Raw genomic sequence first — 19,113 nt, 5'->3', positions numbered from 1 at the left:
TTGTCCGCGCCGCGGTAAAGAGATTTATAGACTACTTTGAAATTTTCACAGGGACCCTCGTGATCCTCTTTCGCTTCATGCGAAATTCCTTTCCAGGGATTCTAATCGTTCTTTTCGACGACACACGCGAAGCACATCGTAGGAGAATGTAAATGACACGTGCAACGTTTACATGTCAACGACCGACATATTAAATCGATTTCAGCGCCGCGGGAGAAAAACTAATGCCGATCTCTGTAGATACAGTAGAACTTCTAGCATACGAATTATCGAGTGATGTGATCAGTCGTATAGGTAGAGAAATATTCTAGCGGTCGAACACTTAACCTCTTTATCGATTGTTTTATATTTTGGAAAGAACATTGTTACTGATCATAGTGAAGGATAAGATGTGACATAACTGTAATATTTTTCTTGTAATTAGTTATTCGTATTGAAAGAATCTTATTATTATGGAATCATATTGATTTTTATATATAAGAAATTGTGTTTCGTTACATTCTGTTCGTGTTTTCAACTACGTACATATATGAATTTTATTTTTCTGAATGATATAAATATTTCTATGTGAAAGTGTCTTTAAAGTCGTATATTTTTTAAACTGTTGTGACAGTGTTACCATAATTTAGTTTTTAAAATATTTCGCGTTTCGTTTAGACAGTCAATATCATATGTTTGCTCTTCGATGCCAGTTCATACAAGGCGTTCACGCGTGTCACACCCATTTCATATCAAAATAGGGAATGAAATATATATGTTCGGATAATAAAACGTTTTGATAGTGGCATATTGGGATGGAAGTGCGTTCGAATAATAGATCTTCGGATAATGCAAGTTCTACTGTAGTTACACAGCATGAATCAAAGCATGAAATCGTGTAATAATTTTAAATTAAATATACACGTAGCGTAAGTACATTTGTTGATGCAAAATATTTATTTCCTGATCTGTTAATTTTGTATTACACGGTGTCTGATTATGTAATAACACAAATTTGTATATCTGAAAGATTCCGAAAGTGGAAAAATATTTCACTGCATAATGATATTTATATTTGCTCATAACCTAAAAATGTTACTCTTACTGCAATTCCATATTAACATAAAATTTTTTCGTAAGATTATCGACACTGCATGAATATTAATAAAACTTACATTTTGATGACTATTTATAAGTGAACACTATTAATCTGATTAAATAATAAATTTAATTTTGCAGGAACAAACTCAGTGATAGTACTGTTTATGTATGCGGCACCTATATTACGAGTGACGAGATTTTATCACATCCATGGCGACTCAGAGATAACATCTTAATTCTTTATTGTCACGACAATTGCACGTATGTATTCCTATAATAATGTGGTCAACATGATTTATGAGTATACGCAAAGTACCTAATAATGCACATAATTACATGGATTCTGTTTACTTTTGTTATTTAATGTCCGTTATTAAAAATTGACTTTTCTAACATGTAATTTTAACATAGTAATTTTAATTTACTCATGAACATTCATTGTCATGAATATTTTAATGTTCACCTTTTTATGATTCAGTAATTACAAGGCTTAATAGACAAATGACACAATAAATTAAAATTTCTTTATCATTATATCATACAAATTATTTATAAATATTCTATTAGTAATAAGTTTAGAGGCTTTTAGCTTCATTTATATATTTTTACAAATTTATCACTAACAATATTTGATAAAATTAAGAAGTGGTAATAATGAGGCATATCTCTTATTTTAAATTAATTCATTATCTTAATTACTGTTGTATAAAAGCCTCTTGTTTTTACAGTGAACATATAATTACATATTTGGAATTATGAATGAGGATATTTTTATCAACAGAAATTACATTTCATACATCATTATATTTTAATCATGAGATGTTATAGACAAGTTTCATTTTATTTATATACAATTTTACATATCAAAGTACTCATACAAATCATATTTTTCTTTCTCATTTATTAGACAAACAAATGACAGACAAGTATTTTTGATTCTTAAATAATTTGCAATTATGAATTAGCATGTTACTTTTAATTATGGAATACTATTATACATACTTATTATTATACATATTTCTCGTTATCAAATTGTTCCTATAAATCACTTTTGTTGTTTAAAAATCCAAGAAAAATATTTATAGTTATTAAATAATTTGGAAATGGAATTTGTTCGGTACTGGACACACAACGATTGACAAATTATAAATTATCATTCATAAACCTAAGCGTATACTACCCTCGAACTCTCTGCATTATATATGAACTGTTGACACCCGATTCCTTCTACGCTTTATCAACATTTTTTTATCTCATTGCCCTAAAACCTTCAACAAACCCTCCACTCTGTTATTCCAAGCAAAAGGAGGATTTATTCAGCGCGAAACAAATAGCAGTATAAATTTCAGTGTAATATATGCCCCAGAAGAATCGCTCCCTTGCCGCTTTATCTATATTCACCGTCACAAATCAATGGTGTTTAATCAAAAAAGCCCAAGGATGTCCTCTTCTTTACTTCAAGGATACCCTAACATAAATTTCTCGCTTCCCCTTTTTTTCTCGCAAGTCTAACGCCAGACCAAGCACGGTCGAAGTTGCAAATGGCCACCATTTTGTCCAGACCCCGTAAATGGGACAAGATAGATAACTTCACGCTATACAAGATCTCGGTGATCTCGATCCTCGAAGCACAGAAAGCGACTCGCTTCGTGCACCAAATCGGAAGTGAAATATAAATGCGATTTTTTTGACGAATGATTCGATATTCGAACTTTCGAAATATCGTCCTCTTTTCGGTTTTTAGCTCTTCGAGTGACGATTTATGTTCGGTTCGTGGTTATTGGAATAGCTTGAAGTTAGTTTTATGGAGACAGAAATTGCACTGTCAGATATGAATTAAGTTCAATGGATCAACGTTGTTTTCTCGAAATTTGACATAACGTTATTGATTTTGCAAATACGACAGTGATACTTGATTTATTTCAATACAAATTTAAGGATCGATTCATTCATTTCAAAGAAGAAAGACTTTGGTGCCTTTAATAGAACTTGGACGTGAATTTTTTGAATTTTAATTTTAATCGTCGATTTTAAAAGTATCATAATTTTGTTACTTTTGAAGATATTTGTTACGAAATTTTTGCGCGAAAAGAACTCAATGTCCTGTGATCATTTTTGCACCTACTAGCATATAATAGTAATAATAATTATAATAATTATATTAAAAATTGAATATAGAAATTATAGACTGTGATATTAATTAATAACTAAAAGAATGTTTTATTAATTTTAAGCAATAAATAATTTAAATTCTTCGTCTACTTTTATTTTTATTAAGAAGAAATTCGAACTTATAGAATTTCTAAACTCCCAAGAATTAAATACCTTTATTAAAGTTAAATTTCATTAAAGATAGTTCCACATAACTTCCCTCTTCTCGAAACTGACATACTCTGATTAATTGATTAATAATTATTTAGGGCTTCGAGTATTTAGAACATTGTCTGAAATAAAATAATAGAACGGATAATAAATGACATAAAAATCTCGCGACAATAATTCTTCGAGCAATAGATCATTTCGATGACATCCAACCCTCTTCATAACGCTATAACACTTCAAATAATATCCACGAGAGATTATAGGGCAGTGCCAGTACAGTGATAAAAGAAAATCCATTGGGTCACTGATTATTAGTCGGCCGATGAAGCAATCGATTGTCGAGTGGATAATTATAACCACAAGTTCAGGATAATTTAACCCTCCATCAGCTGAGATATTTATTTTATATCGAATACGCTCAGACTTTTCAGGGTTATAACTTCTGATTAAAAATACACGTATTACTTAACATGAGATTAATTAATAAATTAATAAAGAAGAATTTCAAAAGTATTCACGAAAATAAAAGGAAAGGATCGAACTGATAAAGGTACTCGAGAATTCCTGAAATTACTGTAATCAAGTTATTATACTTTGGCCTCAAGGAAAAGTCTAACTTTCGAAATACTTTACACGCGATTGTCTCTATTAAGTTGTCTGAGAATGAATTACAGTTTTCAGAGACGACTGAAAACTTGTTTAATTGAAGTGAAGGCTATTACAATTTAGACGGCTTTCTCGGTGAAACACAAGCTGTTTCATTTCATTAACAAAATCCAAGATTTTCAAATGAATAAATTCCTATAAATCATTTATGACATTGAATATATAAATTATTCTACTGCACTTCATTCTTGCCTCAAATTCAAGCAAAACATTTTACAAATTCGTTGTACCTTTGTCATTGATATATCGATATAGGTAATAGCAGGACACATAAAACAGAGAAAAATAATAGCGAGATATGTATGTACATTTTAAATTAATCACGTTTCATTTTATTATTACGTTATTTTATTTTTGGTTACTAAATTCCTCTTCATTTTTATAATGAAAAAATACACGCAGTAGCTACATTGATGAAAGCCATTAATTGAAACATAGATAAATATTGGAAATATTATTTTTAAAAATTTAAGATTATTTATTTTATCGACTTGGGATAAATAAATTTACATTTTGTCCCTATATCTGTATTTTTTATTCTGTTTTTATATGTGAATGAGAAATTGGATGCATATTTATGAACTTCGATATTTTTCTTGATTATTTCACAAGGAGGAAATAAAATTTTGATATTAGTAGGAAAGAATATCTCGACGAATTAAAGCGATCCGATAAATTCAATTTCGTTCTGCAGTCGTTACGCATGCCAATTAATCGCGTTGTTCCTATCGATTTCATAACATTGTCACATCTTAATTGTGAGACGAAGGAAACAAAATGCAATTTATTTGATCAGCTCGTTTCATATCGCTAATTCGATGGATAAAGTTGCCTGGGCAGTGGAATTAATTTTCAATAATTAATTGGAGGACAATAACGAGGTAGTTTCTGAAAAAGTATCGAGCTCGAAGTACGAAATCAAGAGAAATTAGTAAATCATATTGACGTTTGTCACTTGAATTATGTTTGTTAGTTAAATTTTACGTTTATCGTGTTTAACAATTTTATTTTCTAAAGGAAAATATTGTTTAAATTCTAAAAACAACTTTGGAATTTTGTTTTGATTGAAATGTGGAATTAAACGTGGATATTCATTTATTTATTTCTACTGAATTCTATGAATGCTATATTTATTTTAATTGAAAGCTATTTTAATCGTTTCGAATTTAACATCTCGAAAATGTTTCAGTGAATTCGAGGAAAAATAGCGCGAGGATAAATATCCCTCGAATTTCCAAAAACAAGTTTAGAATTCTATTTTTAGCAAAATGTGAAATTAAATAGGAATATTAGTTTTCTTATTTATATTAAATGTCATTTTAATTATTTCAGTATTCTATTTTCCTATTTTTATTTATTTTTTATTTTCTACCTTTCCTAGAATTAGTGGCAATTAATTAGCTTCACTTTACGGTATTTTGTTGTCAGTTTAATTTCACACTCCAATTTTCCCATTCGACAAAAATATCTCAAATTAAAACTTCAGTCTTGCTATTTGCAAAATAAGCATTTCCAGACTTCCTGAAACTATTGTACTTCATCCCTTAATTTTCTTCCACCATTTTATAGATGTTCTACCAAAATAAAAGATAATCAAGATTTCCAAAAAGATCCAAAAATTTCCAAATCAGTATAAATTGGAAATAAAACATATCCCAATTTTCCCATTCGACAAAAATATCTCAAATGAAAATTTGAGCCTTTTTATTTGCAAAATAAGCATTTCCAGACTTCCTGAAACTATTGTACTTCATCCCTTAATTTTATTGCAACATTTTATAGATGTTTTACTAAAATAAAAGATAATTAATATTTCCAAAAAGATCTAAAAATTTCCAAATGTTTCGATAATATTTTTCAAAAAATTCGTTTAATCCAATTATCTGATACAGAATAAATTAAATAAATCTCGGTGAAAATCATACATTCTCATTGTGTTTCGCCATTACCACCAGTTAACGTCCACACGAACTCGACAACCCTTAAACCAACACGGTTCTACCCCTTCATATTCCTCCATCTTTCCCCAGTTTTATCCTGTGCGTGTGTTCGACGAAGAGCTATACATCAATTCGCCTGCCTTCTGTACGATGTTCTACTTCCCGCGAATCGATAATTGTGCGTGTACTGTGCAATTTAAAAGTCAGAAGGAGCAAACGGGGAAACTCTAACAAAAAATTTAACCCTATCGAACGGGAAAGGTATAAAAGAATAGCATGTAACTGTGCCAAATGAGAGAGTAATGTACACTCGTGTCCTTTTTACGTGGTCCTTTTACACGATTTTTTTAAACACGTTTACCTTTTTTAAATTTCTTTTAAACACATTTCCTGTTCTTTTTCTTCAACACTTCATTCACAATTACACGATCGCTTGGACCCCATTTCGTTCACATTTATACGGTTTTTCTTAAACACTTTTTACCCACATTTAAGCAATCTTTGAACGCGCCTTATTCACATTTACACTTTTTATTCGCGTTTACTCGGTTTCTCTTTTAACACGTCCTGTTCACATTTACATTTCTCCTTTTCTTCTTATATTTTTCTTAGGTTTAAATTTTTTAATGTTATCTTTACAATTTACAGAAAATTCCACTAAGATCACAAACTTCTGTGCGAATATTTTAAATCTGTATTTTTATGGATAGTATTTTATACACTGAAACTGTGTTTAATTTCTAATTCTCCTGAAACATGTACAGTAAGTACTTTTTGTACAATTTGCGTTGCTTTAATACGAGTTTTAGTCTTTGTTACAGGTCAATTTTTATAGGATTTTTTGACACGATTTTATCTTGCATGACACGCATCCACCATGTAAAAAGGGACACACGTGTACATATTTGAATATATATATAGCGCGACTATTGTAGAAATAATAATGCCAACGATCATTAGCTCTTTTTAGAACCATTCTTTATCTACCGCGAAATTTATGTATTTAGATTGTTAATTTCTAATAAAATCAAACATTATAAATTATTCTTAATCTATTCACTTGTTAATACTCTCAATTACAACTCAAAAAACGAACAAAAAGAAAAAGAATACAAATCGTGTTAAAATTAGTTAAAATTTTCGTTACTTGTTACAAAAAAATTCCGAAAAGAGTATAAAAATTTTACACGAGAATACGAGTTCTTAAAGAACGCACAGTAAATCGATGTCTGATCATAAATTATCCGTGAAGGCAGAGTTTGATTGATTTCATCTTGGAATTAAAATAATTTCTATCAATATTCGAGAAATTTTAACCTTTTGAACTCGAGAGGTGAACTTCAGTCACCATTTCATAAAATTTGGAAGATCGATATTAATTAATATATCAAATTTAATGTAATGTAACAGTGTGCGAGGTATCGAAATCAAATAATTCTACAATTCTATTATTATACAATTCTTTATTTACTGCTGAAAAGAGTATCGTCATTTTTTTAGTAGAGAATCTTTGAATTTCTACTCTTCTCTAGCCAAAAAATCTTCGAGCGTAACTGGTTAAAACAGACAATCAGAAAAGAAATTTATAAATTCGACAACCAGCTTTCATCCCAAAAACATTTTTCTTTCCCGTTTTTTAAAGAGCAGAAATTATTTCGAATATTTCGTTGCTTTTATAAATTGAACAGGAACCATAATTATGAAACAGGGTAATTTGTATACGTGTTCTTTGAAGTCATAGTATCAGAATCGATTTTATGAATGGAGAAATATTTTGGGTCGGATAATGGACGTCACGTGATCTACATATGTCGATGATCCTGAATCGAACGAATGACAATGTGATAAGGGAAGAGGTGGTGGGAGTGCTGATTATATTATACAATTTGCATTATATGATCGGTGACTTGTTTACCGGCGTATGTACATTATTAATCAAGAAACGGGGGCTTTGTTAACGGTTAAATGAAATCGGCGATATTTGGGTTCACACTGTAGTGCAATGCTTCGTGTTCGCGATTATTGATCTAGATTGAATATAAAATAGTATTATAAACAGACGTAACAAACACATTCCCATTATATCGTGGAACAATGCAGTATTTATTAAAGTGATTTGCGGATGCAGATTAAATTCTGTAAATTGATGTTTTCTAAATATTTTATTGCATTTTAATTTGTTATGAAACACGACAGTTAAACAGATGTACATTCTTGTTTGTTATTTATACGGTAACAAAATAATCGTTTGCGAATTTTTGTATAGTCCTTGTCTTCTGAGATACGTGTATTAAAATTAAAAATTGATTAAAAATTTGTATTAATCAAAATAAAAACAGAGGGTCCAAATTTAAAATAGGATGAAGATATAACATCTAATATGTTTATAAACAATAAGTTTTGTTCTTAATATTTTTAATTTTAATTTATGTACCTTAAAGGATAAATAATAAACAAAAATTTCCAAATCTTAACTTTCGTTAAGAATTATTTTTAAAAAATAGCATTTACTCTGTCTTCCCTTCTCAGCAAAGAAAAGTATTAATATTAATATTTATTAAATATTTAGTTTCTCATTTTATTTATAAACGCAATTAAGAATATAGGTGATAATAACAATTATACAGTGTTTTGTCCTGTTCTTTATAATTTGCACATTAAATTGGACTTAAATTTTTATCTCATATTTTTCTATTAAAACCTTAGTTATTTGAGAAAAATAAATTCTTCGAATGTAACAAAATGCATACATCCTTTACGAAAAACTGAAGCGATATCAAACACGAGTGAACAAAGACAAATATATTATAAACTAAAACATACTATACAGGAAATACAAAGAAAGTTCCATGCTGTATCTCCAATCAGTCGATTTTCTTATGAAAATAACTCAACCCTAACAAACCAGGCCACGCAAACTTAGATTAGCTTAAAACTCTGCAACTTTAATCGGAAGTTAAACTTTCCGGCTAACCAAATTCGCAATTTCGGTCAACAATCACGATACATCGTATCGCACGTAAGGAAAAGCTAACCCAAACCGTGTTTCTCATAAACCCCCAGTCAATCCGGACCCCTAATCCGCATCCGCAAACAGTGAAACCGCATCTACGAATAACTAAGTGAACGCAACAAAGGAAACTGAAAAAAGAAGCGGATAGATCCTGCCGATGCTTATGTACCTGTGTGTACGTCATCCAGCAACATGGTTCCACCTGATTGGAGTCGAGACCCCAAAAGTCGAGCTCCTCCTCGAACAACGGGCCACAGACGTCGGTCGGATAGTGGAGCTTCCCGGTGCGATAGTAGTTGAGCACTTGGGCGAAGACCCCCGGATGCCTGTCGAAGAAGTACTCGTTTAGTATGGGGTCGTAGTTGCCGAGGGCCTCGGTCAACTTCGACAGCCTCGTCGCGGGGATCTTCTTCAGGGTCGTCTTGTACGTCTCGTGCCGGATACCGCCCACATTCAGGACCACGCGGTTCTCCGAATCCGTGTTCAGAATACTCATTTTGATCGCGGCTCTGCTATCGCCGGTCCCGACTCAGAGAAACCCACGCGGCCTGCAATCAAAGATAGTGCGATTGAAAATAGCATACTATCGCAGTTCGAAGAGAGGTTGATGGTGAGAATGGAGGCTAGATTTAATCGTTCGTGTCCCAAGCAGCGCGATCGCGCTCTTCAGTCGAAGTGGCGCGCTCAACTTTGCTGAAGCACGTACGTCACACAGCACCAACAAGCGCTATCGCGACGATTAGGATTTTTCGACGTAAAATTAACCCTTTGACTACGGCAGACTTTGAAACGTACCGGTCGTACCACATGGGTAGGAATTCATTTACAATGTCCGCCGAGGACGGCGAAATTTTGGGTAGAGATGCGCCCTCCGTGTCACAAAAGCAAACTGTGTTGAGCGCTTATATGCGCCTTCCGTGTCACAAAAGCAACATTTCTGAGCGCGTATATGCGTCACAGTAGCCAAGGAGTTAAACAAGCGCTATCGCGCCGTTTGGATTTCTTCGCACTCGATTAAGGCAAGCGTTATCGCGCTGTTTGGGGTTATTCGACCGTCTTCTTCCAAAAGTCTCTAGGTCCCAAACGGTTAACCGAGTCCCAAGCAGCGCGATCGCGCTGTTCAGATTTCATGTCGAGAAAACCCAAAATAGTTCGAGTGTTCTCGACAGCTGACGGTGCGTCACCGACTGTTGAAGTTGAAGCGCTATTGCGCCATTTGGCCATTCATCGCCATAATATAACCGAAGTGCTATCGCGCCGCTTGGGATTTCTCGACATAAAATAGAAGAAGCGTTATCGCGATGCTTAGGTTTTCTCGTACCAACTTAGAGACAGCGCAATGGCGCTGCTTGGGATCCTTCAACAGTGTTTTTTCAAAACACTCTGGCGCTCAAACGGTTAATCGAGGAAATCGTTGGGGATGTTAGGAGATTAGCATGATTTGGGTCTATGCGTAGATTATTGTTTCAAGTATGGTTGTCATAGGTTGACTAGGCCTAATGATGTATGACAGTTGGACCACGAAGCTTAATTTTAGAGAAGGTGTACGTTGTAGACAAAATGGCTTCTTTTTTTAAAATTCTTGTAGTATTTTTATACAGTAACTCACGAAAGTGTGTTTTCACGACGCTGTATTTTAAAAGAATTCTCTAATCTAAAAATTCCGATTTTAACACTAGCTTTATGGACGTTATCTATATACCTATTTCTAAGGACACCTGTCAAATTGACAGGTAAAGGAAACCACGATTAGTTTAATTTAAAAACAGTTATATATCATATTAACAGTCTTGATATAAGTTAACTAAATCTGTTACTATCGTATAATTGGAGCATCCCTTCCGTCAAATTGACGTGTTCCGTAAATCTAGTGTTGTTAAAAGAGGTTTGCGTGTACGTAAAGCGTAATGAGTAATACACCGAGTAATTTATTTATCGACTGCAAATATCATTGATTCGGGTAAAATAAGGAATTAAAATTTTAACAATTTTCTTGTTCCTCAAACGAGATTTCACAGAAATATATAGTAGAAATTTCAAGAAATTTTTATTATAAGCTGACAGAGTACTAAAAATGAAACAATTTTTATTCAAAAAGCTTCACTTTATCTCGCATCATTGCATAATTAGGTTTAAAGAGACAGAGGTTGGATTGTAGATTTGAGTGACGATTTCACTCACGTGAAGTAATATCTAGAAATAAAGAAAATTGAACCATGTGTAACTTGTTATGCTTTACCTGCACACAAAATTTCATTAAAATTAGACTTAGAGTTAAAATTTGAGTTAGAGTGCTCTTTCATAATTGGTATAGCGTTCGAATACTTTCGTGAGCCACTGTATACAGATTAAATAAGGTTGAACAAAGAATGTGGTTGGTTAAACAGTGATATATAGGCAAAAGACAACAGAAAACAAGTCTGAACAACTTTCCTTGCGACTTCTTTCGACCCCTCGCCGGCAAGCTTCACGCAACATTATTCTCTGCAAAGGATCATTTTTCGTTTCCCCTAATTATCCTTAAAAACTACCCTATCGATGAACTATTCGATGTAAAACGTTTTCCTGATGAGACTGGGTTTCCTCTTGTTCACGCACTTTCACTCGCTTTCTCTCTTATACCCCCTTTCCGTGTTTAGGGTCCTTAAGCCTACGATACTGCATTCTGTTCTATTATTTTAGTAAAATCTATTTCGATCTCTAGCTCGCAGTAGCATTCTGAGACCTTGCGGGTCTCATGTTTGACACCACTGATGTGGAAGCTTAGGGTAATTGGGTTTGAGCCTATGCGTAGGTTGTTGAGGATGTGGTTGTCATAGAGATTGTACAGGAAGTGGTGTTGACTGACAGGAACTAGGGTTAATTGAGGAGATTGTTGGGGATGTAGAAGATTGGCGTGACTGGGTTTGGCTCTATGTGTAGGGTGTTGAGAGTATGGCTGTCATGGAGGCTGTAAAGGAAATGGTAGGAACTGACAGCAGCTAGGCCTAATTGAGAGGATTCTTGATATAGTCTCTTGGTATAGAGGACTGGGTTTAGGATGTTGGGTTGGTTGAGCTTGGGAATGTGTGTAGGCTGTTAGGATTGTAGTTTTAACTGGGGTCGTAAAGGAAAGAGGCCGGTTTGATAGAGGCTAGATTATTTGGGATGAGTCTTGATGACACAGGAGATTAGACTGACTGAGCTTCAGCTTATGTGTAGGCTGTCGGGATTTTAGTTTTTATTCAGATGCAAAGGAAAAGATACGGGCTGACAGGGAAGAGGCCAAATGTGAAAAAAGAAAAGAAACTCTTGGCCATATAGTAGCCATATATTGACTAAACTAGGACCTATGTATAAGCTGCTAGAATCGAATTATATTTCTGACTGAGGTCGTACAAGACATAAATAATTTTAGGTACTAGAACTAATTAGGAAATCTCTTAATCACATAGAAAATTTAGCTGTCTAAGTTTGGTCATATGTATTACTAGAATTATAGTTTTCATAAAGGTCAAAGGGGGCAAAGACTTGACAGAGACTAGCTGAAATTGGAAAAGTTATTGATGATATCAAAGACTAGGTTGAAAAAATAATTTAATTGAGTTTGGACCTAAATATACAGTACAATATTGGAGCATTAAACAAATGACAGAGGAATGGATAACAGATGAGTACTGGGAATGGAATGATATGATAAGTAGAGTTTTTGGTGAATTTGAAAGATCGCCAAATGGTTCATTAAGAATTGTCAGAGTGTCACGAGTGTAAAAAGAATTATTGTAAGAGTTACTATAAATAAAAATCTAAATTACTGTATTATACAAGGTTGATAAAATGTGAGATATTATGATAAAATGTTATAACTAGGAGGAATTGAAGTCAGAAATCACTGAAATATGTTTAGAAGACAACACAGGGCAGACAAGACCTCTCCAATCGCGAGACTGTTTGCCAGCAATCTCGAAATCTTCTATCTATCACGTTATGTACATCCTTGCACACATATGCCTTGTCTTTCAACAGCTCTTCAGTCTATCTTCCGTTCCTATTCCCGTTCGTTTATACAGGCTTATGTATACCTGCTGTTCAAGTACAGCAATATCCTACAGCTCTGCTATTCGGATTTTTCAGTATACTATTCGACCTCCAGTGACATGATTGATCTTTATTTGTATCCCAGATAATCCTTCGTTTAACTATAAATAATCGTAATTTTGGTTTTTAAATTTTCACAAGAATTGTAACGAGAGTCACTGTTTTAATGTCAAATGTAAAATTTCTTTATAATCTTTATATGTATTTAATAAAAGATTTAAGAAATAAGGAGTGTCCTAAAATTCACGCAAGATTTGAATAAAGTTTTGCCAACGAAAAACAAAGACAGTGTGACAATTGATACTTCAGGTTTATTAAAAATGAAGCACTGTGGGAAAGAACAATGCGATTTCATTGTTGAGCAATATTTATAATTTTTAATTAAAAGCCTGTGCTTTCTATCAAAATTACTTCTGGCTTGAATTTTGGGAAACTCATTATATGAAAAATACAACAGTGGAAAATATCACAAGATAATACAAGAATCTTTGGAATAGTTATTTTTCTATACATATACACGGAAAAATCATCTAACGAATGGAAGAACTCGTTTTTCAATAATATGCTTAGAAACTAGATAAATAAATAAATTGGTCTGTTATTAAAATTAAGTTTAGACAAATTAATGAAATTCTCGAAAAACTAACTTGACGTTTATCTCAAAAAATTAAAAATCTACTTAAAATCTTAATTTTATGTATATAATATAAAAGGAATTTTTTTTTCTTCTAGAAGATCAAATTTCGAAAAATTCAAGTTGTCTCTTTGAATCACAATATTTGTTAACAAATACAATTTTTCTTTTAACTTATTAGTTACTAATTGTGAGTTAGGTAGTTGATTATAATTACACATATGGAAAACATAATCGATGTTAAGGATATTATTTACGCGAGCTAAAAAGGTTGCACGTTTCATGTTTCGTCCTGCCGCCATTTTCTCGCTGACCAATAAAATGTCGTCCGCGGACGAACACTCGAAGTTAACCTCACTTTCGTCGGTGTATGAAAAGTACGAAAGGAATTGAAAGGTAGAATTATCTGTTTCCGATGCACTCGATCATACAAAATGATGAAAACGTTGCTGACGTTCTCCATTTTCACCGGTAACTGAAAACGAATGTAGATGGCACTTGTGTAAGGTTCAATGTCCCCGTTCCTCGTGTAAGCCGATTTTCGTGTGAATCGTTGCCAAGAGTCATCGAAATGGCACAATCGAATGCCACTTGCGATGACGATGCCTAATCCAAGAGATTGGAATCGCGATTTTATCGTGAGGAGACGGCGAACTAGGAAATTTCGTCGAATTTAAACGCTCTAGATACTCGCTACGCACATTTTTAATGTCGCTTCTTATGATGTGCGGGTTTATTAAAATCATATTAAATTCAGGAAAAGTATTGATGCGAATTTCTCTTACGTTTTCTATAATTGGACAAATTTAATAGTAATAAATCATGTCGGTTATTAAAATATTTTAATTTATTAAAATAACGATGAAATATTGATATTAGTATTTCTATTATTTACATTAGTGTAATAATGAGTTTTTCATAGAAATCGTCAATAAAATGGAAAAGATGAACCAGAAGATAAATTTCCCATCTATTTTAACTAATATAATTTAGCGAATTGAAAATTTACGTAATATATAGTAAAAAATAAAAATGGAAAATGGAATATTGGCCATAATAAAAAACTTAAACTATTTTATATTTGTCACTATAGTAAAATTTTTTATTATGGCCAATATTCCATTTCCATTTTTATTTTTTACTACATATTACGTAAATTTTCAATTCGCTAAATTATATCATTTAAAATAGATGAGAAATTTATCTTCTGGTTCATCTTTTCCATTTTATTGACGTTAGTATTTCTATCATTTGCATATGTGCTATGTTAGTATAATATTGTGTTTATCGTATTACTACAGTGACAAATATAAAATGGTTTAAATTTTTTACTACGGTGAGTACTCCATTTCCATTTTTATTTTTCATCTCATATTGCGTATACATTCTCAATTCATTCAACTATATATGACGCAACTATATCGCTTGTAGTAGAAGAGAAATTTATCTCGTTTAATACTTTCACTCTAAATATTAAACTTTTATAATCAGAATTGTTCCTGTTTGTACGAAAAACAATATAATTTATTATATTTCCCACATTAATTATAAACATAAGCACTGGTAGCTACTTTATAATAATACTATACAAAAATAAAATGTAAATAAAATGAAAATCCAAAATTATTAACCATAATGATAAACGTATAACTTTCAAGATACGTGGAATTAGAAAAAATTAAATAAGTGAAATGTATTAATTCTAGCACTTAAAATATTAGTATCCAAAATTTTAGATCCTCTTACACTATATTGGTGCAATTACAAGAATATTGTCTCATTTTGACTGGTAAAATTAAAAGTATAAATAAAACTATTATACAAATAAATATCCAAATATTTCTAATTTTTCCTTTCCCAAATTTTGTTTCAAAAATTACTTCACTCCACAGTAAAGATACCATAGAATCTCTGGTTGATCGAATAACCAAATTTCCAAACTCCAATATTGTAGTTTAAGCATTCGATATGAATTTCAGTAATTCAATTTATTCTCCGCCAACTCAATGATTTTATAATGCGCGAATCTTCCGTTCCAGAAAGTCAAACAAAATCTTAACTGTGCGAATTTAATTTACAGCGCGTGCCTTCCTGGCACCTTCCGGGATTAAGCATTTTTGCTCCCGCCCAGGTATTTCGTCGCTTAGTTATTGATGCGCAGGAAAACTTAGGGTTCTAATTAGAACTTGGAAGACTACTTCCTCGGAGAGTTACTTACCACTTGTCAATAATGATCGACGTATTATAAACTCGCAAGAGCTTCTGGAAGAGCATCTCTGAGCGAGAACCGCTTAGGCAGGGCGAGTAACATAGCTTGTTAGGAGCGAGCGAACTCACAATTTATTGTCTTTAATGGATAGATGGAGGTATCGCAACAATTCTCGAGGAATTTGGATATTGACACAGTTTGCGATGTTGTTTGCTTTAACAATATTCTCTGAATTCTCAGTAAATTTAATTCAAAGGAAATTCTTATAGCACGTATGTGTGTATCAACTGATGGGAAAGGGTACATAATTACTCTAGAATTTGTAAAAAGGTATATATATCATTTTCAAATCGTGATTTCTGTTTTTTGAACAATTCAGGATTAAATTTTGAAATTTAATTACATTTTAATGACTGATTAAATTTTGAAATTTAATTATTGTATTTCTATGAAAAGAGATTGGTTTTAATCATATTATTGTTTATTACATAATGCAAAGTATTCTAATGAAAAGTTTGCATCGGTATTTTGGTATGTGTGCCTCATTTTTATCAAATGCCTAAATTATAATACACGTCATATAAATATTTAAGAAGAAATGAAAAGAAAAGTATGTAAAAGGTTGAAAATACTCAAAATCTGAGATATGTGGAAAATTGTGTACACTTTTAATTTCTGAGTAGACTGTAGATAAATAATTTAAATGTTTTTTATCTTTATGGAAAAACTAGTTAATACTATTTTTGCTGTTTATTTTTTATAAGTTTTATTGCATTTTGTTGCATTTTAGATTAAATAAATTGTATGCAATTGATTGTTTAAGAAGTTTATTTTCTAGTGAATTTTCTAGTGACATTCTAGTTTCTAGTATATCTGTTTACTTCCACAAGTATTTTAGATATATTGGAGTGATAAATAATAATTTGTATAGACTTTAATAGAATTTTATTATGGTTGTATTAGTATATTAATATAAGCGATTTTCTAGCACAAAAATTTGTGTCCCCAAATATTTTTAAACCATATAATTAGTAATTATTTATTTGAGATTACAAAAAAGATTATACTTATTCCTTTTTTATCATATCAACAAAAATATTATATAATTTTCGGTTTGCTGCAAAATTTTTGTAATTAAGTTGTCATGATTTTTACATTTAGCAATTAGTGTGTTATGATAACTACACTAATGTCCTCCTATTACAAAATAATAAAACAGGATTATTATATACGTATCATTTATTTTATAATACCACTTTTGAAGAACGTAATACATGTATATTTTGTTCTTTTTATTAAAGACATGCTTTGTATAGCATTCGTAGATAATCATAATCAGGAAGAATTTTTAAAAGAAGTTATTCACGGCGAAATTTAGATGAACTTAACATAATCCGAGAATGAATAATACAATGGAGATTCAGGATTTAAGTAAGCATAGTTTAAGAGTGGCGTGAATACTCTTTCAGATTTGAATAAACTGCACTTTCTGATTGCCTTTGTGGCTGTAGAAAAGCTTATTAGCTTCTGATATAGGAATACACATGAACATGTTGTTCATTGATCTACAAATTTTATTGGATGAAATCCATATAACTGTCGGTACACAAAATGATCCAATTTACTTTAAAGACACTCCAAACATCTGGTATACGTATAAATCGGGTATTAAACAAATTTAATATCGTATAATTTTTATGAAAACACTTTTATGGAGGTATTTCTGATCTGCAATTTGTTATTTAGTTTTGTAAATTTTTGTAAATAACAGAAAAAAATACACAGACTACTATGTAAATAAATATATAAATATTTTTTGCTTGGAAAAAAATTTTTATTTTAAAAAGCTTTTCACTGCAAAAGTGTCATGTAAAGGATTAAATTCTACCTATATATATGAAATAAAACGACTTACAATTCATAATGCTTTAAAGGATCTTTCATTTTTAACGACTAACAAGTTTTCAACAAAATCGACGATTTTTCACTCACGTGCTTCAAAAGAAGTTTAACCCGCAGTGAAAAGCGCTATTACCAGAGCAGTCTATAGACACATGAACCTCTATCGTGTCAAGATACACAAGCCCAGCCTTTTCAGCTCTCCTTTAAAAAAGCAAGAAAATCTTTTTTTTCTAAAACATCTGAAAATTGTTAAATACATTTACACTACTGACAGAAAGATTGGAGGTACTATAGTACTTGATGCTCGAAAGGTTATTTGATACGAGACTTGAAAAGTTACTTTTAACTCATAAAAGCAGAATTATTTACAGGGTGTCCTGTAATAAACAATAGAATCGAGAGGAAAACGATCAAATGCTAGAAAATAAGTCAAAAGGGCGAAATAAAACATTTCCAATTGGTTTACGATTATATTAAAAAATATTAAAATAAAAATTATAGTCACTTGATTTATTAGAAGTATAAAAGAATCGTCCTAGTTGGAAAATATGAAGAAATGGAGTAACAAGGAATAATGAAGTCAAAAAGTATCCAATTTTTAGAACATGTTGCTTCAGTATTATACCTTTCAACAAAAATATTAATTATAAAACCAATTCAAATGACTGGTTTTAAATTCTTTATTTTATAAGTTACTCAAAATATATTAAATATATAATTTTTAACAAATTAACATTTATTTTTAATCATACAGAAACGTGACCTAATTACGTATAATTATTTCACCTTAATATACTCATATCATATCGTACATCTACTTCAATTATTATTATCAACGGTACGTGACAAAATGATAACATAACCTATAATTTTCATTACTCTCCAATAACATCAAAGCTATACATTTCTGCAAAGGAAACAAAACAAAAATATGATTATAAAACAATATCTTAATATTTATGATTAATTATACTAATATTCACCTAAACACCACAGTTCACTAGTTCTACAGTTAAACAAATACGCATTTACCAAACCGATCTACGTCCGCTAGATCAACATAACCTAAAAACTTAACGTCAAAGACCGTTAACTCTTGAAACCTCCTCTAAATTAAATCGATAACTCCTCCAATTACTATTCCACACCAAACGCTCACATCCTTCACAAAAGATAGCAAACGGAGATTCAAAAATCCTCGTTACGAGGCTCACGCAATTCGCATTTATCGACGCGCGAAACCACGCGTTAGCCTCCATGTTGGTCTCGT

General features: G+C 31.6%; 1 protein-coding gene across 1 annotated transcript in view; it reads right to left on the bottom strand.

Moving 5' to 3' along the window:
• LOC108549061 (potassium voltage-gated channel protein Shaw) overlaps positions 1-19,113 on the bottom strand; it is a 92,889-nt gene that overhangs the window by 26,951 nt on the left and 46,825 nt on the right. The window contains exon 2 of the mRNA XM_017902278.1: positions 9,191-9,569. Within this exon, the coding sequence (XP_017757767.1) occupies positions 9,191-9,517 (327 nt within the window). The 5' untranslated portion in view covers positions 9,518-9,569. The remainder of the gene's footprint in view (positions 1-9,190; positions 9,570-19,113) is intronic.

The sequence above is a fragment of the Eufriesea mexicana genome, unplaced genomic scaffold, assembly GCF_001483705.2.
Source record: "Eufriesea mexicana isolate 0111107269 unplaced genomic scaffold, ASM148370v2 scaffold1801, whole genome shotgun sequence".
NCBI lineage: Eukaryota > Metazoa > Arthropoda > Insecta > Hymenoptera > Apidae > Eufriesea > Eufriesea mexicana.
The sequence above is the reverse complement of the archived record's forward strand: the minus strand, read 5'-3'. Positions and strand labels throughout refer to the sequence as shown.